The sequence below is a fragment of the Tachysurus vachellii genome, chromosome 1, assembly GCF_030014155.1.
Source record: "Tachysurus vachellii isolate PV-2020 chromosome 1, HZAU_Pvac_v1, whole genome shotgun sequence".
Lineage (NCBI taxonomy): Eukaryota > Metazoa > Chordata > Actinopteri > Siluriformes > Bagridae > Tachysurus > Tachysurus vachellii.
In genome coordinates, this window is record NC_083460.1 from 26,769,060 (window position 1) to 26,794,737 (window position 25,678).

Sequence of the window (25,678 nt, forward strand, 5' to 3'; positions counted from 1 at the left end):
GTACAGTCTGTATCATATTTGAGAATGAAGCTCTCCACTGTGCTGATTTAAATCTCTCCGCAGATTAAAACCCATTTGCTCTGTTAACTATAGTAATTGTAACATATTTGCAGGCAATATCATGATTCATTCATTCATCTTCTACCGCTTATCCGAACTACCTCGGGTCACGGGGAGCCTGTGGCTATCTCAGGCGTCATCGGGCATCAAGGCAGGATACACCCTGGACGGAGTGCCAACCCATCGCAGGGCACACACACACACACACACACACACACACACACACACACACTCATTCACTCACACAATCACACACTAGGGACAATTTTCCAGAGATGCCAATCAACCTACCATGCATGTCTTACCATGCATCTGAGGTTTTGCTTCAAGCTTCATGCAGTACATCATGCTCATCATGTTGATCCTATCTGTTCTGTGATCATAAAATAAATTATAGACAATCAGGTACAACTTATTCATTCGTTCGTCCAATTTCTTCATTCTTTTTGATCTTTACCCAATTGTCATGTCAGGTTTGCCATTTACATTTCTTACCCACTAGCACAACAGCCACCAACCATTAAGTCCGAAGCTTCGTCATATGAAAGATGCAATACATCTTGGTACTGAGAAGATGAAAAAGTTAAGATATCAACAACACAGGATTTCCTTAAGATATCAGTGTCTGAGGTTTTTTTTCTACTTTTATGCAGTACATCATGTTATTGAAACTTAAAACTCTAATCATGCCCCAACACTCCTAAAAACAAAAAACTAAGGTAGAACCAAAAGGGATTTTTTTTCCGCATAAAAAAAAATAATAATAATAATAAAGAATGGGTTTTCCTCCTCTTCAGATGTTTCATTTAAAAATTTAGGCAAAAAAAATATTGTAAGCTTTGTGAATATTTAAGTATTTGATTTCTATTCTTTTGTTTTCTTTCATTTTTGAGCACCACATGGATAAGCGAACCTCATGGCTGTTTCTTTCTATGTGTTCAAAAAATACGTTATTAGCATATTTATTCTAATATGTATCTATAAATTCTTGGCACTTTACTCTAAGCAAAGGGGCAGGAACATGAACACATTTTGTTGCCTAATAAAGAAAACCACTGTCAACAGGTGATGAAACGCAGTGATATAAGAGGGGTGAGTCTTTGTGAGTGTGTTATTGGCAAGATGAAAGTGTTGCATATCCTGCTGCTTGCTGCAGCTTTCAGCATCCTCACTTTTAAGGGTAAGTGCTCACTTCTGAAGAATAATGAAAAATACTGCAGATTCTTTTTTTTTCTTTTCTAAATGCTCAGCTCTATATACGTTGATAACGAATCTTAAAATTAAAAATCTCAGATATTGTCATAGTAAATCAATAACTATTTAATCTTCTCATCTTCACTTAAGTGTCACTGAATCGTAAAACTGAATCAAGTCAAACTGAATCTTACCAATAAAACACTTTCTTTTATATAAAACTTTTTCCAGGCACTCATGGCGAAGAAATCATCAATGGCCAAAAAGCCAAAAAGAACTCACTGCAGTACATGGCATCTGTGCAGTATCACAGCAATCATAAATGTGGAGGATTTCTCATAAACCCCAGCTATGTGGTTTCTGCAGCACACTGTTATTATAAGTAGGTTACTCGTGATGTGTTTTTCTTAATAAGCAGAAGTGTGGTTTTATTCATTTTAATGTGATTAATTATTTGTCCCATCCTAAATACAGGCATTTCTATAAATTCCTTACTGTGGTCCTTGGGAGTCACAACATCAATCCGACACGAAATGATCTGAGAAGATACAAAGTGGAAAGTGTGCACGTCCACCCTTTATACAAAATATTCCCAGATTTCGGGTATGACATCATGCTCCTGAAGGTACGCAAAGGTGCTGTTGTACTGTACTTCATATCAACGCAATATAACAGTGTGACTGTGAATGTAACCATATAAACAGAAGCTCTAGAAACACAAAATTAATATTGAGTAACTGGCATTTCAGACACAATATGGGCAAATATTGTTGCTCTTATGTTTTGTTCTTTTCAAGAAAATAATTCTATTGATTTTTGGGACTAGTTACTGGTTCTCTCCATCGGTGGCTTCTTTGGGATTTATTTCCATTAGTGAAAAAAAAAAATGTCTCCAAATTGTGTCAGAAATTTCCGTCACTCAATGTTAACTGCTTGTTAATAAAATTAAAAAAAAAATCAATAACATTTAATTATAATGTGGCTGTGGTGCTGTATATCAACACAGCTGTTTGACTCTTTACATAACACATGAATTCTCTTGTAAAAAGCAGATTTCATCGAAAATCAGTCCAAATGATGCACATGTGAAGACCATCAAAATCTCAAGCAAGCATCTGGATAACAATATAACGTGCCAAGTCGCAGGATGGGGAAAAACTGAAAACCAAGTCGGTTGGTCTCATGACCTCATGGAAACTTATGTGACCATCATTAACATCACAGTGTGTAAGAAGGAGTGGTTTAAAGTGGACTTGCATAAACTCCCAGATAACATTCTGTGTGCAGGAGGCTATAAAACTAAAAGTGGAGCGTGCCAGGTACGATGATGCAGATAAACGTCCTGATCATATATTTAGTTATCCCATCAGACAATTATGTCTCATTAACACAATACATAAAATCATGCAGATACAGGTCAATATATGGGGAAAAGTGTCTTCTCTGTTATTATAGTCATGGTATGGTTGGTGGTTCCATGATTATCCTGTTTGACTAGTTTGAGTATTTCAGAAACTGCAAATCTGGGAATTTCACACACAACAGTCTCTGTGGTTTACACAGAATGATGCGAGAGAAAAAAAACATCCTATCTCAACACTTTGTTGAGAGATATCAGAGAAGAATGGTGAAAAGAAACTAGGCAGTTGAAGACTTGGAAGAAGTTCTTTCTATTCTTCAATGAGCCAGGTTTGATAAGAAAGTGGCAATTCATGGAACATTCTGAGTAAACTTTAGAAACTGTTGTGTGTGCAAATGCCAGGGCAGAAGTTTCTGAGAAACCCAAACCAGCCAATCTGGTACAGAGATCCAGGCCACAGATCACATTGATCACATTTATTTTGCTTGAGCTGTATGTGCACAATTTTGTGTATTGTGCTGCTGCCACATAAAAGGCTGAAATAAATAACTGCATGAATATGCAAGTCTACAGATGTTCCTATTAAAGTGGACAGACATTAAGTGTATGCTTGCTTCAGATATTTCTTGAATAATGAGAGGGCAACATGTGTCCTGTTTTGACAGTTTGATTCCGGTGGGCCTCTGGTCTGTAATGGGGTGGCAGTGGGCATCGTGTCCTTCAATCATCGTAACAATTGCAGCTATCCAGAGTTGCCGAATGTCTACACCGACATTTCAGCTTACACCGACTGGATTAATAGTGTGATCAAAGCAGATCGCTAAGAGTGTATTTCTTTTTCTTGTTGATTAACCTGAAGTCATTTTATCATTGCATTAAAGTTTAATCCTTGAATTAGAATAAAGAGACCGACTTCTGGAGTATTTCTTGAATCTGTGTTAATAGTTACTGTATTTAAATATTGTAAATATTGCTGTATCTAAAAGATGAATCTGTTTACTTTTTTGCATGCTCATAAAAAAAAAAAAACTCGTTCGTTATGTTCATTAGAAAAACAAAACAAGCAATCACAAGGACAATTATTTGTTACAAACTTTCCGCTCGACTACAAGCTGTTGTAGAAAAGACATTATTTACAGTTACATTATTTACTGTATGTAGAATGTCACCCAGATGAGGATGGGTTCCCTTCTGAGACTGGTTCCTCTCAAGGTTTCTTCCTCATATCTTCTCAGGGAGTTTTTCCTTGCAACCATCACCTCAGGCTTGCTTATTAGGTATAGATATCAGAGATAAATAGTAACTTAATTTTAAACTATTCTGTCGCTACCATGCTTCGGTTAAGCTGCGTTGAGACAATGTCAATTGTTAAAAACGCTATACAACTAAATCGAATTGAAAATTTCTCTCACACACACATTATATAATAGTATATAAACAGTTGGTCCGACATGGGATCTTGTTGCACGTGTAACCACAGTGATCATGCCTTCTGCATGGGAAAACGTAAATGTTGGAAATTCCACATTTATGGCAACAACTAATATAATAAGTGCTGTCCAAATGTGCTATACTGTAATTAGTTTCAAAAACAGTGGAGCAGATGCGAGTAAAGTTTGGACACTCACTGCTTTGTGCATCAGAGCCTTACATGCTGCAAGCAAAAAAAGATGCTTTAGTTTTACCCCAGATTATAGACTTAACATACAAATATACACAGACACAAAAAACACAACAAATAAGTTTAGGGTTTATTTTACAAACTAAATTAACATTTAATTACATTAGCTGACATAGCAGATGGTCTCATGAAATAAAGGGAAAAGATAAATACTATAATAATAATAATAATATAGCCTATGCCATGTTCATAAAACTATATTTATTTAACTTAAATACCTTCAGAACAGGTATTTCTCAAAATTGAAAAACAACTTGCATTGTAATTTAGCCACGACTTTAGTCTTTGCCTTTTAAAGTACATGACTAAAGCATTGTACTTTAGTCATGTGGGATTTTCCATGTGCAATATTCGATGTTCAGCTTACACACAGGAATCGCAATTACAGTCAACTATATGCATGAAGAACCAAATGTTCATTTAAAAAGTTCTTTAACATACTGCATGCCTTGACTGCTGTACTCGCACAGCACAGTCGGGGCAACCGATAAAGCATGGATGGACTTCCGGACTCCTGTGTGGAAAAATGTAAAAAGCCATATTTCAGCATACTTGTATTCCATGTATACCATTTTCAGTGTTCATAAAATGACCAGTTATTAAGAGACATTTTCTATCAGTTTGAGAAACCTTAGCTTGTCCTAATATCCCTACTACTCTACGATAAAGTAGACATAAAGCAGGATTTCATGAGTAGTATGAATTCTCAGTATTAATAAAACAGTATGTGAGAAACCACTGGATGATCTACTGCTCCTGCTGAGATTCTATATGTTGTTCCTTGTGGTTAAACTGTTAATGAACACCAGAGTAAATTGATGTTAATGGTTTAAACGAGAAAAAAAATTATTTTTTTTTTATTATTATTATTATGAAGGTGATAAAATGACCACGCTAACATGGTGGATGTAGCATGTTTGTTTTGTATTCAGGCCACAAATGTATACTGATCAGTACATGCTGTAAAAAAAAGGTGAACTGTAGCTAATGATTCAAACGTGATTTTAGACATACGCCTAAAATACATCAGTGGAGACAACAGAAGTAAAAGAAACCAAACTATAGCCAGATCTGCCTTATAACATCATTTCAATGTACCATTAAATACTGCTACAAAGGTTCCAATAATTGTGAAATTTATTTATTCATATAAACTTTGATTTCTGATTTCGTGTTGTTCTTTCTTTCTTGTATTTCTAAGATAATTCTTCAGAAGAAAATATTCTACAGTTATGAGCTGAGACATCTCACAGCGCTGAAGAGCTGATGAAGGTTTACCTGAATTCCAAGCATCACCTGGGGAAAACTCGATTTTGGGTGCAGCTGGAAGCTGAAATGAAAAACCAGACTGTTAAGAGCTGTACAACAAAATACTTTGCCATCTTCTAGTACGGCACATCAAATTGGAATGCAGCTCATTTATATGTCCGATGTACTTTACCTCCAAACCAAAGTATTTAGACCATTCTTCCACAGCAGGTGGAATGACTGCTTTGGCTTTGCTTAGAGCCTCAGCACCATCAGCACTGCCACTGAGGAGTCCTGAATCGTAGGCCACGTACACTGCCCCTCCAGCAATACCCACTTTTGTGGCCAACCTTAAAAGAAAATAGAACATTTACACTTTTACATTTCATTCACATCTCTCTACAATACAGTGAAGCAAAAAAAAAAAACTTCTCTCAAGCAAGAAAAAAAAAAATAAATAAAATCTATAGAAAATATAAAAATCTACAGAAAATAGTAGCATCCAGGTACCTATGCAAATTAGTATGACGATTTTCTGAATATGCAAACTAGTAGAAGGAGACTTTTAGAGCGCATTAGCTACTGTACACTTTAAAGAATATCTGCAAAGTGGATCTGGGGTTTTACTTTTTCTCTCTCACACTAACACACACAGACAGACAGACACACACACAGACAGACAGACAGACACACACACACACAGACAGACAGACACACACACACACAGACAGACAGACACACACACACAGACAGACAGACAGACACACACACACAGACAGACAGACACACACACACAGACAGACACACACACACACACAGAGACAGACACACACAGAGACAAACAGACACACACAGAGACAGACAGACACACACAGAGACAGACAGACAGACAGACACACACAGACAGACACACACACACAGACACACACACACAGAGACAGACAGACACACACAGACACACACAGACACACACAGACAGACAGACACACACAGACAGACAGACAGACACACACAGACAGACAGACAGACACACACAGACAGACAGACACACACAGACAGACAGACACACACAGAGACAGACAGACACACACAGAGACAGACAGACACACACAGAGACAGACAGACACACACACACACAGACAGACACACACACACACAGCGTTAACTTAATCAAAAGATAGAACCACAGATCGCCGAGGTCATGATATATAAAAGATAATGCTTTCGTAACACGTAGCTTTACAGGAAATATAGAATTGAATGCATTACATATGTGTATAAATGAGTATCACAAACATCGTCCTTGAACGTCTCCTAACAAACCTTATTGGATAAAGCCTTATTTTACAACAAGGTTACATTATTCAACATAAAAATGTACCATAATTCCGGTACATAATGGAACACTGACTGTTAGTTTGTGTGTCTATAAAATACACCTATAGATTGTGTCGCCACACAACAAGCTGCTTACTGATTAGCCAGCAGGCTAAGTGTTTAGTTCCCTCCACTTTTCATTAAAACTTACTTGACTACTGGAAAAATCCTAGCTGCCATGTCGCCGCACGGTCCACACCTGGATCCAGCTATGTGTACAGTTATATGTATATAGATCTATGTAAAGGAAGCCGGTACTACAGGATAAATTCGACCAGAAAAGCTAGCAAGCCCATCCAGAAGGGCAGTGATGGCGACACCGGAAACGGAAGTTTGAATAAAGTTTTATGTCACATTTAGAATAGCGGAGATAATATGCTCTTACAAATAATATGTTCTGTCACAATTTCTTTTCGTTACACGTTTTAATAATAATAATGATAATAATAATAATAATAATAATAATAATAATAATAATAATAATAATAATATAGAAATTGTGATAATAATATGATTATTAATAATAATATAGTAATTATGTATAATTTAATGTACAATCTGATTCTGATTTATTTATCGGGTCGATTCGGCAGGTAATGTGTGATTGTGTGTGTGTCTGTCTGTGTGTTTGTGTCTGTGTGTGTTTGTGTCTGTGTGTGTGTTTGTGTTCTGTGTGTCTGTCTGTGTGTGTGTGTGTGTGTGAATGTGTGTGTATGTGTTTGTATTTGTGTCTGTGTTTGTGTGTCTGTGTGTTTGTGTGTGTGTTTGTGAGTGTGTCTGTGTTTGTCTCTGTGTGTGAGTGTGTCTGTGTGTGTTTGTATTTGTGTGTATGTCTGTATGTGTTTGTATTTGTGTGTCTGTGTGTGTGTTTGTGAGTGTGTCTGTGTTTGTGTCTGTGTTTGTGAGTCTCTGTGTGTGTGTGAGTGTGTGTGAGTGTGTTTCTGTGTTTGTGTCTGTGTGAAAACTTTTTCAAACACGAATATTTAACCATGGAACACTTTGTCCACTGCTTGTTTAAAGGCGGGGTGCACGATCTCTGAAAGCCAATGTTGATCGACATTTGAAATCACCAAAACAAACACGCCCCTAACCCAAATGGGTGTCACCCCTGTTTTATAGCTCCTCCCCCACACATACATACGTAACCCAGGCAACTGTTATGGCGGAACCTGTTGGGGCAGCTGGCATTTATTTTTATCAATAAATGAACTCAATGAGTAATACTATGGTAATACAAATGTGTTTTTGTAGTACTGTGTGTTGTACCATGAAAGGTTTAGCTCCGTTTCATGCAGAAGACGACGTTCAACACCTGCTTGTCTTATCGTAAGCCTTTTTTCACTTTTCATTTTTATCCGCCATGTCAATCTTTCAATCGCTTTCGGCTGATGTTACACATGCGCACTGAACACTCTCTCCACCGCATATTGACAAGACACGCCCCTTTCTGCTCATTGGCTACACGTTTGTTTTGTTAGTCGGCCGACTCAGTTTTCTAAAGCATTTTTGAAACATCGTGCACCGCATCTTCAATATAATCTGTGTGTGTTTTTAATATATGAAATGGTAGAACACAAGATTGTGCTGGAAATTCAGAGCAGTGCAGCAGCGCCCTCTGTCTGTCTGTCCCTCTGCAGACATGATGTGGGCGTGGCTAACTTCAAGAGCACCGCCCACTTTAATATCAATTGACAAATAGATAGTTATGGTGATTGCCTCATTCTTTCGACCCAGAAAAAAGAAAGAAAAGTGCATCAGAAAAATCCGCAATTAAAACAAAACTAATAAATCATCGTCTGAATAAGAAGTAAGCGTTTTAAAATGTCATTTTTCTCATTAGACTACATGCATATTTATTTATTTAAATATGTACATTTATTCCACGTGAATGCAGAGTGTTGCAACCGACATTGATATATTTTTAAAGCTCTGGAATAAAACCAATCACCACACTCTCACTTAATCCCTGCTGTATACTGATATAATTTAGTTTAATTTAACAACCTTTAACAAACTTTAATTTAAAGACTTTAAAGTCTGCTCGACCATATGTACATTTTATTGTGCAGCAGGAAGGAACAATTCTTCCTGAGTATTGTTTGCACGGTATTGCAATAGAAATCCAATAGAATTCAGCTAATTTATAAACAAATAAATAAATCAACAAACAATAAGTAGTATTAATAAAAGTTATCGTTATTCTAGTTCTGTATATTTTGCCAACAGGTATTACTAATTATTATTATTATTATTATTATTATTATTATTATTATTATTCACTCACTCATTTTCTACCGCTTATCCGAACTACCTCGCGTCACGGGGAGCCTGTGCCTATCTCAGGCGTCATTGGGCATCAAGGCAGGATACACCCTGGACGGAGTGCCAACCCATCGCAGGGCACACACACACACACACACACACACACACACACACACACACGCAATCACACACTACGGACAATTTTCCAGAGATGCCAATCAACCTACCATGCATGTCTTTGGACCGGGGGAGGAAACCGGAGTACCCGGAGAAAACCCTCGAGGCACGGGGAGAACATGCAAACTCCACACACACACAAGGTGGAGGCGGGAATCAAACCCCCAACTCTGGAGGTGTGAGGCGAACGTGCTAACCACTAAGCCACCGTGCCCCCCCATTATTATTATTATTATTATTTTTTATTATTATTATTATTATTATTATTATTATTATTATTATTATTATTATTATTATTGTTATTATTATTACGAATAAGCTTTTATAATAAGCCAGTTGGACATGTCAGATGTTGTGTTAGTCCCAACTTCCGTCTTTGAAGCAGAATCCAGGCAGGTTACACTTTGACCTGAGGGCAGAAAGTACACTCAGAGTTTATTCTGCTCTGATCACAGCTTCTTCACAATGAAGTTTCCCGTGAAACTCTTTTTATTCGGGAGTCTGTGCGCAGCTTTAATTGCGCTTCAATTGAGCGGCCCCACATTTAGTGAAGGTGAGTTTTGGGTTTTATTGTGTTTAAACCATTTTCCTTGCATTTTACTTCCTGTAAAACAAGTCGCGCGGTTTAAACTGCCTTAAGAAATACAGGAAGTGTTTAAGAATATGAATGCATTCATCTTCATCTTCTACCGCTTATCCGAACTACCTCGGGTCACGGGGAGCCTGTGCCTATCTCAGGCGTCATCGGGCATCAAGGCAGGATTCACCCTGGACGGAGTGCCAACCCATCGCAGGGCACACACACACTCTCATTCACTCACGCAATCACACACTAGGGACAATTTAGAATATGAATGCATTTCTGTATAAATCACACTTATGAGCAATGAGTGCAAGCGATAGAAGTGCATGTTATGTAAGAAGTTAAATTGTGACTAGGATATTATGACAAATGCACTCATTAGTAGCTTTATTACTTTATTTGAGACACTATAAATTAAAAACAAACCAAAAAACAGATAGACAAATCTTGAACTGACCTTCGCCAGTTTTAATAATATATCTATACATATTAAATGTTTACAGAAGGGGGCAAAAGGTTTTTTTGCTCAGCTTGTAACTATTATTTCAGACATGACACTGGTTTATTGTAGTAAAGTCACAGTTGCATGAATGTGAAAACCTGAATGTTTACATTTTTGTTCCCTGCATTCAAACCTCCCACTTTTCCACCTCCCCCTTTCCTCAGAGTCTCTGAAAGGCATGAGAGTGCTGGTGACTGGTGCGAGCACTGGCATCGGAGAGCAGCTGGCATATCATTACGCCCGCATGGGTGCTCAGATCGTCATCACAGCAAGAAGAGAACATGTATTAAAAGAGGTCAGCGGGCGGAACATTTCTTATTTGAGATGAGTTTAACACAAACAGTACCCTCAAATGATTGGCACCCTTCGTAAAAATCCACATGACATCAATGTCATTGATTTCAATGTCAGGAAAACCAGTTTTCTTTGTTCAAACACAAATATTTGTCTCACTAGAAATTTTTAGGGTAAATACTTTCTCAGAATATGTTTGTTCCTAAATTATTGTGATTTAATTATTGAGAAATGTTTAAAATAATTGCAAATTATTCACTTGCTCTCAGTCTGCAGAAACTTTGTTGTTGCTTTTAACAAATTTCAAAAACAGACAAAATATATCATTGTTGACTTTTACAGAACAGGTAATGGATAGGAAAAATACCAAACAATGTATCTAATATAACCTAGTATAGCATATAATAAAACACTTAAGCACAATAAGGGCCACAAAAAAGTGTCATGGCACTTTGAACATGGCAGTTTGAACAGTCATAACAGAATAATTCTTGAAGATTATCTGATTGCAGGTTGTAAAGAAGTGTCTGGATCTGGGAGCTCAGAAAGCCCTGTATGTTGCAGCAGACATGGCTGAAATGGCTGATGCAGAAAGGGTAGTGGCCTTTGCTGAAGAGCAGCTTCACGGGCTGGACTACATAGTACTTAACCATATCGGATCGAGTCAGTATGGGATGTGGGATGGTGATGTGGCTCATGTTCAATGGCTCATGCAGGTGAGGCAAAGTAGTGGAGCTGCAACACAAAAAAGCCAAATACACTCTACTCGATTCTCAATGTTTCATGCTACACAAGTTGAATCGCTTGGGGTCAGTTATTTTATGGATGTTGGGGTGTGCAAATTACACAATCTCTTACACAATCGCAGTTGTGCCCTGCAATAAGTTGGCACCCCATCCAGGGTGTCCCCTGCCTTGTGACCCAAGTCCCCTGGAAAAAGACACCAGGGACAGAAAATAAATGGACATTAATCTACCTTCATGTGTAACTATTGCTTTGATTTATTGCATTTTTTCCTTTATTTGTACCATGTGAAGGTGAATTTCCACAGTTATGTGAAAATGGCTGTGAAAGCTTTACCTGCCTTAGAGAAGACTAATGGATCAATAATTGTTGTCTCTTCCTTGCAAGGTGAGTAAAGAACTTTTTAAGTCTAAGTCAGAGGTCTGTTCTGACAAAGCAGTCTTTTGAATGTTGTTGAATTTTGCAGGTAAAATGTGTTTGCCTTATGCTCTGCCGTACTCTGCTACCAAATTTGCCCTGAATGGCTTCTTCGGCAGTCTCCAGCATGAGCTATATATGAAGCAAAGCAACGTATCTGTCACTGTCTGCACCCTGGGCCTCATTGACACGGAGACAGCTATGGAGAAAATCAAGTGAGCCCTGGTTAAATACAGACCTTTTATTCTATTTAGAAAAAACTGATCAACTTGGTGCACTGAATAGGAGTAACAGTAATGCTACCAGCACCATGCTTTGCTTTGGGGATGGTTTTCTCAGGGTAATGAGCAGTGTTGGGTTTCTACCAAAAAACATAGTGCTTTATGCAAGTCCAAAGCCTTCAATGCAGATCTGAAAATATTTTGCCACATTTTTATGTATCAGAGAGGTTTTTTTGTTGGCAAATTTTAAGCAGGGTTTCTTATGACTAACCAATCTTCAATAAAGCTTAATTTTATGGAGTGTCCATGCTATAGTTGTCCTGTTACCAGCTCTTCCGATTTGAACTGTGGATCAGGTCCTTCAGGATTGTTCTTGGCCTCTTGGTTGCTTCTGACTTATAACCTTCCTACTATTTCACTGGCTTTTGGTGGACAGCCTTCTGTAGCATTCTACTGCCATTCTTTCGATATTTCAATAATGGAAGTAATAAAGCTCAACAGGATATGCAAAGCTTGGGACTTTCTTTATAGACTACTATAATTACACACAGTCAGATTTCATACAACAAATTATGTCACTTCTGATGGTAACTGCTTGTGACAAACTAATTTACATTTCATAGCAACCGAAGTAAATACTACTTTTTAAGATGTTATATATTTTTTATTTAAAAATATTTTTGCAAGGTATATTGATTTTTCATCCCCCTTTAAAATTATGAGCTAATTTGTGATGCTTTATGAAATACATATAGTATGTCCAAATTCAGTCTGATTAATTTCCTGGTTGTAACACTACAAAATGACACCATATCTTTTGTATTTTAATACAGAGGCTACATCGACATGCCTGCCTACCCTGCCCATGAGGCTGCATATCAGATCATCAAGGCTGGAGCACTTCGTGAGAATGAGGCCTTCTATCCCTGGTACACTTTCTACGCCTCATTTTTCAGAGACTGGTTCCCTTCATATAGAGACCAGGTCATTAGGAAATTTTACAAGTACAAGCCATAATAAGGTGATGACCACTGGTCACTTAGACATCATAGAGTGTTCATTTTTAAGCTCTGGATAAATATGAAAGAACAGTGGTATAGTACAATGTGAAGGGAAAATGATGTTTATTGAGAGAAATATTTGTGAGAAGTATCTGTGCTTTTATACCAGCTGTTTTATACCAGCTAAAACACCTCAGTATGTGCTTTTATACCAGCTTGTAACTTGCATGCCGCCTCACTCCATCCCACTGCTGATTATTTTCCTACAACAGTCCAGTCATGTAATTAAGTACAACATGAAGGAAATCTTAAATGGACTTTTAAAGTATTTGAGCTCTTTGTATCCACCACTTATATGAGTTGAAATGGATGTCTTTTCTAATTAAAATTTGCTTTAAATTAAAATTAGAACTTGCTGTACCTAGATTGAGTACCTGTGTTCATTTCCCATCACATAACAGTACACATGATTAGTAGTAGGAATTTTTGGGTTGTCAAGGGTGTCATTGGGTCACGTGCTACCCTACGGTTGTATTGTGTTATTATGTCGAGTTGTGCATGATACATCTTCCAACTATGAAAAACATGCATTTGGAGGATTGTCTACACTAAATTGCCTGTAGGTATGAATGAGTGTGGACTGGTGTCCCGTTCAGAGTGCATACCTGTCACATGACCAGTGTTCTCAGGATGGCCTCTGGATTTCTTTTATTTTGTAATTTGAGAGAATTGTGCCAAATGTTTAGAACTCTTAGTACCCAGACAACAAGGGTACCCAAAGTCAGCATGTATACTTGTTTATGGTACAGTTTATTTCACTGGTAATGGAAATAACTTAAAAATGTGGGATCATTCCCATACTAGATTATCTGATAGATGTGCTCAACACATAAGCAATACTTTTGCTTATGCAGTTGGTTTTAATGGTGCAGAGGGTAAACGTATTTATGATTTCTTACATAATATACTCGCTGACTTAATGTTCACTGTAGCTCTTTGTATCATGTTTTTTTTTTCTTTAGTTGTCTATTCTTTGGTCTGTCTTAAAATTTATCAAACCTTTACGAAAATTCTGAGGAAATACATATTCAAGCTGTAAATGTAACACTTGTGTGTTATTAACAAATGCAATGCCTTTGAATAAACAAACTGAATCACAGTTCTGAGGTGTGCTGATTGAGATACCATACAGAAATGATCAAATTGCCAGTTATTCTTATCACATTACTGATTAGATATTGTAGCAGAAGGACGAAAGTTTTTTTTGACTTTCACCTTAAATAGGAAGCGCTCTCACCTATGTACCAATCAGTTTTTTCAGATATAAATCTGTCAATTAAATTAATGTGATGTCTTTAGTCATTAGCATTATTAGCATAGTTCATTCTCTTTTCAAAGGAAACATATCTTAATTCATGATATTGTGGATCCTAGAAACTGTAAAAAATGTATTTATAATCTCTTATGCTTGTGAAGTACACAGGTCAGCCTGAGGTAAATTCAGCTAGCTCATTATTTTAGCTTGATTTTGCTAATTTTAGCTTTTAGTTAAAAGCTTGTTAGCAGCAAGACAGCAGGAAAACATCAAACAGATGTATAGTCTATTTCCGCTTATTAAGATTTAATTTTTTATGAGTTTCATCAGGAATTAAATTGAGATTTTTTCTTTAGTGATACATGTACTATATTCAACTGAAATAATATTTGTTTGTTTTGTCAGACGCTAGCCTATTTTTTTTTTTTTTTTACCATGAATCACCTAGTTAATTGCAATGATTAAATATATCCACTAGGAGGCAGTAGTTTATTATAATAGTGACATGGTCTATGGTCTCAAGCATCCAGCCACCTTTTAGGCCAGAATGTAGAATGTAGAGCAATTATAATCGGACTGTGTGTATATTATTTATGAACGTGTACATGTATTCATTCTGATGTGATAAAAAAAAAAATTTGAAAGAAACCTGAAAACACTTGGCTTTGCAAAGGGAAAAAAAAAAAAACAGAATCTGCACGTTTTACACAACTCATGGAGATATATTCATGACCAAAAAACTTTTTCACAAACTTTCTCTTGTTCATTCACACTTACACATGTATGGTGGGGCCTCATGGGGTACGACTGCAGGCCTCATTGCAGCAGCAAGCAGCCCATAACACCTGCAACAGATTAGTGCTTCTAATATTGGGCAAGATGTCCCTGTCTCAAAAATCACCACTAGCATAACATACAGATTTGTCTGTCTGTCTGTCTGTCTGTCCGTCCAGCTTTGCCAAAGCACTGAAATCATATTTTTATGCATACAGAATTTGTCTCTTTGCTTAAGTATCTGCTTGTCCTTGTGTATCTATAGCTGCTTTTTTTGTCTGTCTGTCAGTATGAGCTGATTGACTCCTTTGAGGCCAAAACACTGTAAGATTGTGCTTCTGAGTACGACTTTTTCACGTTAGCATTATTTACTACACCACTGCAATTACTCTGCAGTTAGGTTATTCTATATCTGCTCTTTAGGTTAGCCCGGTCACTGCAGGTTTGTGTACTTCTAAAGAAGCAGCTGGTAAAACAATTCTGAGGTTGAACCCCATGAATCTCCTGTGAGAGCGTGAGGAAGAGAGGAGCTGCTGGAGAGGCAATGCTACGGCTCATACATCACTGTCTGTGCTGTAAACGCATGTCACTGTGGGCCCTGCTCATGCGTCTTTTCCCATGTGACCCTGAACACTGTAATCTAACTGCAGTGAAGTCAATGTGTGATCTTTGTTTTGATTTTTTGAGGTGTAAGATTTAGCTTTAGGGATGAAGAAAGAAAAAAAAAGTGTAAAGGGTTTAACTTAACATTAGAGTGCAAATTAGGGTAAGTGTGCAAGTGTAAAATAGCATTCAAGTTCCTAGATTTGTTTAAAATATTACTCAACCTAAAAGTACTTTATTAATCATTTGAGTCAGTTACAGACATAAGATTGTAGCACATATAACATCACAGCAATTTGACAATAATTGCAAATTATATTGGTAAAAATGACAATTACGTGAACTTGTTAATGTTATAGAATGTCCACATAATCAGTTACTTTGAGTCACTAATGATATAACAGCTATTGTCGGAACTCAGAGCCTGCCTCCGGGTGGACACATCGCAGGGTGAACCACACTTTTAGACTTTTAACCGAATATTAACTATTTAAACTAAACTTTACTGATAACACTATAATTGATACAAATAAAACAATGAGAAGACTTTCCAGACTTGGATGAGAATGAGCAAACTTCTTTATTGCAGCCAACAGTTCAATTGAGCTCAAGGAAAAATTTCTAAGTCAAAAGCAATCAAATGTAAAAACCAAGCGAGCATCCCCCTGCAACCCAAAAAGTTTGAACACAAAAAAGCAAGCAAAAAAGCCCCTCTCCCCATGAAATCTCCTCAATATATACCCTGGCACCTCTAGATGCCTTCTATTCATTCAGGTAATGTCTCCTTATTACGTAATCCGCCTGACCTTTCCAAATTCTCCTGACTTCAAAATCTCTAAGTGACTTCCCCTTATTTCTAAAAAAAACACGTCTGCCCTTTTAATTTTGCCGTAATGCAAGAGAAACAAGTCTGCCTCTTAATTTTTTCTGTTGTTTTTCCAGACATACTTCTGCATTGTTATTAAAAAATATGCTTCATTGTTAAAAATCTTGTTTAAAATGGGCTCCAGAGATCTTCTTGTCCCTACCCCTCCTTGTCATTAACTCAATCTTCCATAACACAGATGTCTTGTGTATTAATCCTCTTTTACAGCTTACAATGAGTAAGTTTCCTCATTTTATTTCTTGCTATTCTAAACTGTATATGATTTCTACTGATTATATTTACATTTGCAGCATTTAGCAGACGCCCTTATCCAAAGCGACTTACATTTTATCTCATTTTTATACCACTGAGCAATTGAGGGTTAAGGGCCTTGCTCAGGGGCCCAGCAGTGGCAGCCTGGTGGACGCAGGAATCGAACTCGCAACCTTCCGATTGGTAATCCAACACCTTAACCACCAGGCTATCACATCCCTCATCCCTGATTATATAATTGATTGATTATATGTTATCTTTATGAGTTTGAATTATGATAAAAGTTCTCGATTATACTGGTTATGTTGTATTGCTGTTTTTGCTAAGCCCTTGGTGTTATAATGTTGCTTTGTATATAAGTGAGTTCTATGTTGACTCCTTAAGCTTACTAAACCATTGTTATGATCTCAGTCTGTCACTTTCCAGACTGGACTTGCACATGCATATTTTAAGCCTTAGCTTCTCTCTTTCTACTAAAGGTCAGGTTCCCCGTTTCCCTTAGACCCTCAATCTCAGAATCAGCAGGTCCGTCCAGCTTGTCGCCTGATTCAGCTGTCTCTCCCTACTCCCTACATGAGGCCTGTTTCAGCTGAACTTTTGACTTTCACTTCCTCACACATTGTTGATCAGAGAGCTCAGACTGACTAGGCCTGATAGCACTGAGTCTGGTTACTTTTACTAAGTTTATGATCACAATAAACTTCTTTTCTTGTTTGACTCAGGTGTGGCCATTTATATGTTAGTCATATATTACCTTAAAACTATTACAACATCTGTCATTAACTACAACCTCGCCTACGTATGTCTTATGACACCAATTGTAATATTTTGCAAGGCTTAATACTTTACTGTGGCTATAGTATTGTAAGGAGTGATACTTTAATTATTTTTACTAAGATTTTTCACAACACTATAAACAGTCATTCCCTTACTCCAGTGATTTTCAACCACTGTGCTGCGGCACACTAGTGTCCCGTAAGAGATCATCAGGTGTGGCATGGGAAATTATCAGGGCGCACTGTATTATAAGGCGCACTGTCAATGAATGGTCTATTTTTCATATATAAAGCGCACCGAACTATAAGGCGCATCTGTCCCTAAATGGAACACCGCTTGCTACGTCATCATGTCTGTGACGCGATAATGTACAGGTTACACACACATGTGTCGCGCCATCTTGGATTCGCTCAGATGCTAAGTTAGAAACAATGTTAATTAGTTAGTTAGTGCTGCGTGACACGTGACAGTGGCAGTTTGGGGTCACAGCTAGATGAGCGAGTGACAGTGATGGAGAAGTTTTTGAGAAGGGAAAATGCAAATGCCGAACAGGGCCCTGGACAAAATTATGACCCAGATGAAGGCCCTAGTATGAGTGCTCGACAAAAGAAAAAAGAAAAGACAGCGATGGCAATACAGCGAAAGCTATCTTTCATTTGGATTCACTTTCACCGGGGATGCAACAGCACCGACTCCGCTGTGCTTGGTGTGTGGCGAGAAGCTATCCAATAGCGCCATGGTGCCAAGCAAGCTTAAACGGCATTTCCAAACGAAACACCCTTCCGTTCAAAACAAGCCGATGGACTATGTTTTACGCTTACGTACAAACAATGACAAACAGGCAATTTTTTTGAGAAAAACCACAAAGGTAAACGAGAGAGCCCTCAAAGCTAGCTACCTTGTTGCTGAACTCGTAGCTAAATCAAAAAAGTCCCACACTGTGGCAGAAACATTAATACTGCCAGCTTGTAAAGCCATTGTAAATGAGATGCTCGGCCCTGACGCGGCCAAAGAGATAGCTAAAGTGCCTCTCTCAGATAACACAATTGCCAGACGTATTGATGACATGTCTGCGGATATCGAAACTGTTGTTTTAGAAAAGATGCGCATCAGTAAGAAATTTGCCTTGCAACTTGATAAGTCGACGGATATTAGTGGACATTGTCAGCTCTTGGCCAACGTTCGTTTTGTGGATGGAGAAGCCATTATAGAAAACTTCCTATTTTGCAAGACACTGCCAGAAAAATCAACAGGAGAGGAAATATTTCGGGTCACGTTGGAATATCTTGACAAACGCGGGCTTACGTGGGAAAACTGCATAGGTGTCAGCACTGATGGAGCCGCAGCCATGGTCGGGCGCACCAAAGGCTTCGTAAGTAGGGTCAAAGATAAAAAAAATCCAGATGTTATTGTTACGCACTGTTTTTTGCACCGTGAGGCCTTCGTTGCAAAGACCTTACCAGCAGATCTAGCTCCTGTGCTGGATGATGTTGTGCGCATAGTGAACTTTGTGAAGACGCGACCTTTGAAATGTCGTTTATTTGCTTCTTTGTGTGAGGAAATGTCTTAAAAGCATAAAGTCTTATTGCTCCACATGGAGGTCCGGTGGCTGTCGTGCGGCAAAGTGCTGGCCCGTGTGTATGAGCTGCGAGAGGAACTTAAAGTTTTTCTGACAAACGAGAGGTCCGATTTCTCAAAGCTGCTTGCAAGTGATGAGTGGTGTGCAAAGCGGGCATACCTGGCTGATATATTTCATCATCTGAATGAACTGAACACACGGATGCAAGGCCGAAATGAAAACCTCCTTACAAGCACTGATAAAGTGAACGGATTCTGTTTAAAGTTGCAGCTCTGGCAACAACATTTGCAGCGTGGCAACCTTAAGATGTTCCCACTCACCGAGAAACTGCATGATGGCAACACTGCTGCTATATGCGAGGTGATTGGCAGACATTTGAAAACTCTTGAGGAGAAGTTGTCATTTTATTTCTCTTCAGCCTTCACAGAATGCCTTGACTGGGTTAGGGACCCATACAGCTCAGCATCAGTTGCTGGAAAGGACATGACTTTAAAGGAGCAAGAGGAACTCAACGAACTGAAACAAGATCGTGGTTTAAAGCTAAACTTTGCTGATCTTCCTTTGGACAGTTTTTGGTTATCTGTTGCCAAGGAGTTCCCCATTCTGGCCAACAAAGCTATTTTGACATTGCTCCCGTTTTCAACTACATTTCTGTGTGAGCTGAGCTTCTCAAGCTTGACTGCGATAAAAACTAAAAAGAGAGAGAGACTGAGAGCTGTTGAGCAAGAGCTTCATGTGTGTCTTTCTACGATTACTGCCAGAATATTGTGTGTCCATTTTGTGTTCATCAAAACAGCCCCAGGTTTCACACTAAGTGAGTATAAATACATTAAAAAACTATATTATTAACTATATGTATTATATGTACTGTGTTAGAGTGTCATTTTCTGTCATTTTGGTTGGTGGTGTGCCCCAGGATTTTGTAAATGTAAAAAATGTGCCCCGGCTCAAAAAAGGTTGAAAATCACTGCCTTACTCACCTTTCTTTAATCATCCTTATCAACAAGTCTGTATGTACTTTGTTGCTATAGAAACAATAACATATTAAAACGAGCACATTAGGATTCAACCTACCTATCAGATTCAACACTTGAACAGTACTGTTGTGTTAATATAAATGATATCTGGTTTAACATTGTGGTTGTTTCTTTCTGCTGATGAATGAGGTGGAGGGAGACGAACTGTATAGCAAAAGAGCTGCTACAGTATAGTCAGTAACACTAAGCCTACACTATGCACCTGTATGGTCAGTTCACCTGTGAGAGCGCTGCACACATCATGAATAATGCTATCTTACTTATATTTCTCATTACGGGATTATTATATAGCAAATATAAGAATACTAAGCCAATTTGTAGACATTCTTTCTTATTCTAGCTTGAAATGGTCTCATTCTATTTCTTGATTATTTCTTGTCACTTTCTAGAAATAAATGCTGAAAATAAACTAAATTATACAAGAGTGGAATAAAGAAATTTCAAACTATTTGTTTAAAACAATTTAACAAGAAGAAATATTACACTGAAAAAAATATTTTAAAAATGACAAGTTAAGACATTTTGAACATCTGAAGATATTGTATTGTATTAACTATTACCTGTTTAAAGGACTGCAAGAATCCTCACTCACTCACTCACTCATCTTCTACCGCTTATCCGAACTACCTCAGGTCACGGGAAGCCTGTGCCTATCTCAGGCGTCATCGGGCATCAAGGCAGGATACACCCTGGACGGAGTGCCAACCCATCGCAGGGCACACACACTCATTCACTCACGCAATCACACACTACAGACAATTTTCCAGAGATGCCAATCAACCTACCATGCATGTCTTTGGACCGGGGGAGGAAACCGGAGTACCCGGAGGAAACCCCCGAGGCACGGGGAGAACATGCAAACTCCACACACACAAGGCGGAGGCAGGAATCGAACCCCCAACCCTGGAGGTGTGAGGCGAACGTGCTAACCACTAAGCCACCGTGCCCCCCCTGCAAGAATCCTAATTCAAGAATATTAAACATATTTTACTATGTAGAAACTTAACTTTTTTTTGTTTGTTTTACTGGCAAATTATTTTGCTAATTTTAGGAAATGATAAAAAATAGTGATAAAATATACTTGGTTTAGATAGATAGATAGATAGATAGATAGATAGATAGATAGATAGATAGATAGATAGATAGAAATGGTCATAGATAGATAGATAGATAGATAGATAGATAGATAGATAGATAGATAGATAGATAGATAGATAGATAGATAGATAGAAATGGCCATAGATAGATAGATAGATAGAAATGGTCATAAATAGATAGATAGATAGATAGATAGATAGATAGATAGATAGATAGATAGATAGATAGATATTATTTCCTATGTAGATAATAAACTAAAAATATATCTAAAACCTTTTCATGCTCATTAGAGAAATTGGGCCATTCATATGGTTCACTCTTGAGAAAATCATTATAAATCATTGTTCTACATCTAAAGTAATTTTGAATAGAGGCCCACAATGTGAGCTGTATTCAGGTCTCAGCAGGAACATGGTTCACATCAGCATTGAGAGCGAGGGCAAGGAGATGTAGGGGAGTGAGTTAGGAGGCTCTTCTCCTCCCCCTTTTCTCTCTCTCTCTTCCCCCCCGTGATGCTATTCAGAAAGTGCACAATGGTTGACACCTGTGTCCTGTCAGAGCGAACACTGTTATTGTTTATGTGCTCAGCAGAGGGGAGGAAGAGGGCCAGAGGTGCTGTGAAGCAGGCCAAAGCCATGCTCCCCCATCTCTTTCTCTTTTTTCTATTTTCCTCTTTCTCTCACAGCCCCCCCTTCCCAACACACACACACACACACTTTCTAGTTAAGTTTCATCGCCTGAGTCCAAATTAAACCACGGGTGCATCTTGTATTAAGCCATCCTTCCTCTTTTCTGTCATCTCCACAGTTTGAACTTATTTGCTAAAAGCAATCCAGGTCTGTGAAGGCCACAAATACTTTTGCTAGAATGGTACGGTGTCATTATATTGTAATGATTCAAATAAATCTGAATTTGTGACATATCAAAATGCTTCATGTCATGTGCAAAAATCATACAGAAGAATAAAATGAAAGAAAATACCTTAATAAATAAATAGTTCATAATTGTGATGGAGTTGTGGTTAGAAAGCATATGAAGAAAAAAAAAAGTAAATGATTGAATACTTCGAGAATGATTAGATTTAACTGACGTTTTCTTAAGTGAAAAAAAGAGGAAAAGTCAAGAAGGATTAAACGATAGGGTTGACTGTGTCGACTAAATAGCATCACATCATACATGCCTAAGATAATTATTTTGCTATTTGAGATGTTTTTTATGTCTCTTACAATAACTTAGAAGGCACTTTTTTAGATTCATCCCTTCTCCTTGCCTCTCGCTATTCTAAGTAGGATCAGCGTAAATGTGTTGCCAAGTGGGGGATGGATGAATTCTTCTTTCTCCCTCTTTTTTTTCCTCCTCTCTCTCCTCCATAGAACAGTGAAAGACCAATTAACAAAGGATAAGAAGTGAACCGTAAATAGACTCAACAAGGCCCAACAAGAACAAGAGCTTTCTCTCTCTCTGTCTCTCTGTCTCTCTCTCTCTCTCTCTCTCTCTCTCTCTCTCTCTCTCTCTCTCTCTCTCCCACACACACTTTCTCTCTCCTCTCCACCTTGCACAAAGAGAAGGCTCTGAGCTTACAAAGTGCCAATTAACACTAGATGTTTGCCCCTCGCACCTCCCTCCCTGAGCCGCTGACAGCAATAGTGTTTGGGTTAATACCAAAAGCCCGCAAAGAATTATAAATCTCCTCCTTCAGCCCCATCTCTCCCTCCCTCCCTCCCTTCCTCATTCATTCCCTCTCCTCCACAATCCCTTTATTTTGTTTCCAATGGGGTGGTTTTACAGTTCAGTGCACGTTCAAAGAGAGTGATATAAAATGACTTTACAAAGAATTTTCATTTGGAGAGAAGCAGAGGCTTGCACCGGTTAAGGTGGGGCAGTGGCATGAAAGAAGACAGATAAACCTTGGTGCAGATGAAAAACTGATGCTTCTCTTAGTTAAACACCATCTCATTTGTGTGTTGGGTTTTTGTCTTTGCTTTTATATGATCAAAATCATAGTAATTTTACTGAAAGCTCTAAGCTCCTTCCACTGGACACAATCACCAGCTTGTTTATAAATAGATATACCTACACTTAAGAATACCTTCACACCTACTTGGGGATACAGAAGTTTTCCAAAATGTTGATCCTATGATAGTTTTCTTGATCCATACTTTCCTCTAACACATACATACAAACTTTGAAACCCATAAACCCAAACCCTAAAGTGCGTTGTCTCCTGAAGGGGTTCTGCTGAATGTGGGACTCTGGTCTGAATCGTTCATCAAAGGGCCGGCAGTGACATGCTTGTTTTGCTCCCCAGTGAGCACCTATAAATCAGTCTGCTGAATAAAAGAGAGAAGGCAACGGACGGTGAAAGAGGTTAATGCTCGAAGAGACACACACCTCCTCATCCCACACACTTGCTTCAATCTGAAGGTTCTCGACAAGTCAAGAGCTGCTCCGGGATCACTCATATCCATAAAAAACAATATGTCTGAGATTTAACAGTTTTCACTCTTGCATATTGGTAAGGCTACAGAGACACTACATATGACTAAAGATGGATCCCAAGGCATACCATTCAATTTACACTGATTAAAGTCGCACATCTGGATCTGAAATGAGTTTTTAGAAGATAAAAAAGAGATGCATAGCAGTTTATTGAATGCCAGACGTTGTGGTTTGCTTCTGTAGACTGGAACTTCCTCTCTTTGTTTTTGAGGATGAAGCAGCAAAACCAGATGAGAAATGCTTTTCTGTCTGGAGTCTGAGGTGTCTTTGGTAGGTTTAGCCCTGAGAGAGAGAGAAAGAGAGAGAGAGAGAGAGAGAGAGAGAGAGAGAGAGAGAGAGAGAGAGAGAGAGAGGCTGATCAGAGACATACTGCCTGTAATTCATGAAGTTTGTATAGTACAGAAGTTCAGGGGTGAACCATGAGTCAGTTGGAGGACAGCTCAAGCTGTAGAGGGTCATCTTACTTCTTCATCTTTGTAATACTTCATCCTTCACTTTACATCTTCACTTTGTCTCTTCATTTGAAACTACTTTCAAATAATTCATTTTTTTAAGCATTAAGACAACATGTATACTGTATAGTCTATGATTTTTGTAACATTTAGTCCGTTTATCTTTTAAAAAATCAAACTTAATTATTATTGGATTTTTTTTTTCAAAATCTAATCTATGAAAAATGGAATTCAAGGCATTTCAAGCAACAATTTCTCTCTTTACCTTTTTTCTGAATATTTCACTTCTCACTGCATTTTACTCTAAATGAGTAACAGGTTTAAACACAAAACGTGGCATCCATGTTAATGATAAGGACATTAAGGACACAATATTAATTAACATTTTAAAAAGGACTTAACAAATAAATGGTCTATGTTTAAAAAAAATCAATGTACATTTAAACTGTCTTCATCAGTTAATATCACAATATCACAAGTTTTTTGTATTGCAACAACCCAATAATCATTACAGCCATCTAATAATCATCACAACAACCATCTAGTAATTACTTCCACCATATACTAATCACTACAACAACCCAATAATCACTACAATGATGTAATAACCACTACAACCATTTAATAATCATCACTACAACCATCTAGTAATTACTACCACTATATACTAGTCATCACTACAGCCATCTAATAATCACTACCACCATATACTAATCACTATAACAGCCCAATAATAACTACAACAATCTAATAATCACTTCCACCATATATTAATCACCATGACAACCCAGTAATCACTACAGCTATCTAATAGTCACTACCACCATATACTAATCACTACAACAACCCAATAATCACTACAATGATGTAATAACCACTACAACCATTTAATAATCATCACTACAACAACCCTATGATCGATACAACAGGCTAATAATCATTTCCAAAACATAATCACCACAACAACCCAGCAATCACTACAACAATCTAATAATCACTACCACCACATACTAATCACAACAACAACCAAATAATCACCACAACCATCTAATTATCACTATAACCATATACTAACCACTACAACAACCCAATAATCAGTTCGACCATCTAATAATTACTACAACAATCCAATAATCACTACCACCATATACTTTTTACTACAACAACCTAATAATCACTACTACAAAATACTAATCACTACAAGAACCAAATAATCACTACAACAACCCAACCATCTCAATCATCTCCACACTAAGGAACAAGCGGAACTGCTATATAAGGTGAT

The 25,678-nt window shown here is 37.8% G+C and overlaps 3 protein-coding genes across 3 annotated transcripts; 2 read left to right on the forward strand and 1 right to left on the reverse strand.

Annotated features, from left to right (window-relative positions):
- Nucleotides 1-609: 609 nt before the first annotated feature.
- On the forward strand, nt 610-3,768 carry LOC132842017 (mast cell protease 2-like). Its single transcript, XM_060864707.1, has 5 exons — nt 610-1,240; nt 1,486-1,636; nt 1,729-1,879; nt 2,307-2,573; nt 3,280-3,768. Exons 1-5 carry the CDS (start codon nt 1,129-1,131, stop codon nt 3,436-3,438), a joined length of 840 nt encoding a protein of 279 aa, XP_060720690.1. The 5' UTR covers nt 610-1,128; the 3' UTR covers nt 3,439-3,768.
- A 585-nt stretch (nt 3,769-4,353) lies between these two features.
- On the reverse strand, nt 4,354-7,237 carry micos13 (mitochondrial contact site and cristae organizing system subunit 13). The gene is made up of 4 exons (XM_060864720.1): nt 7,072-7,237; nt 5,737-5,893; nt 5,574-5,625; nt 4,354-4,809 (listed from the first exon to the last, which is right to left on the reverse strand). Exons 1-4 carry the CDS (start codon nt 7,098-7,100, stop codon nt 4,712-4,714), a joined length of 336 nt encoding a protein of 111 aa, XP_060720703.1. The 5' UTR covers nt 7,101-7,237; the 3' UTR covers nt 4,354-4,711.
- Nucleotides 7,238-9,752: 2,515 nt separating this feature from the next.
- On the forward strand, nt 9,753-13,541 carry hsd11b1la (hydroxysteroid (11-beta) dehydrogenase 1-like a). Its single transcript, XM_060880421.1, has 6 exons — nt 9,753-9,912; nt 10,609-10,739; nt 11,251-11,454; nt 11,776-11,869; nt 11,949-12,114; nt 12,954-13,541. The coding sequence occupies exons 1-6, from the start codon at nt 9,825-9,827 to the stop codon at nt 13,135-13,137; spliced, it is 867 nt and encodes a 288-aa protein (XP_060736404.1). The 5' UTR covers nt 9,753-9,824; the 3' UTR covers nt 13,138-13,541.
- Nucleotides 13,542-25,678: the final 12,137 nt, after the last annotated feature.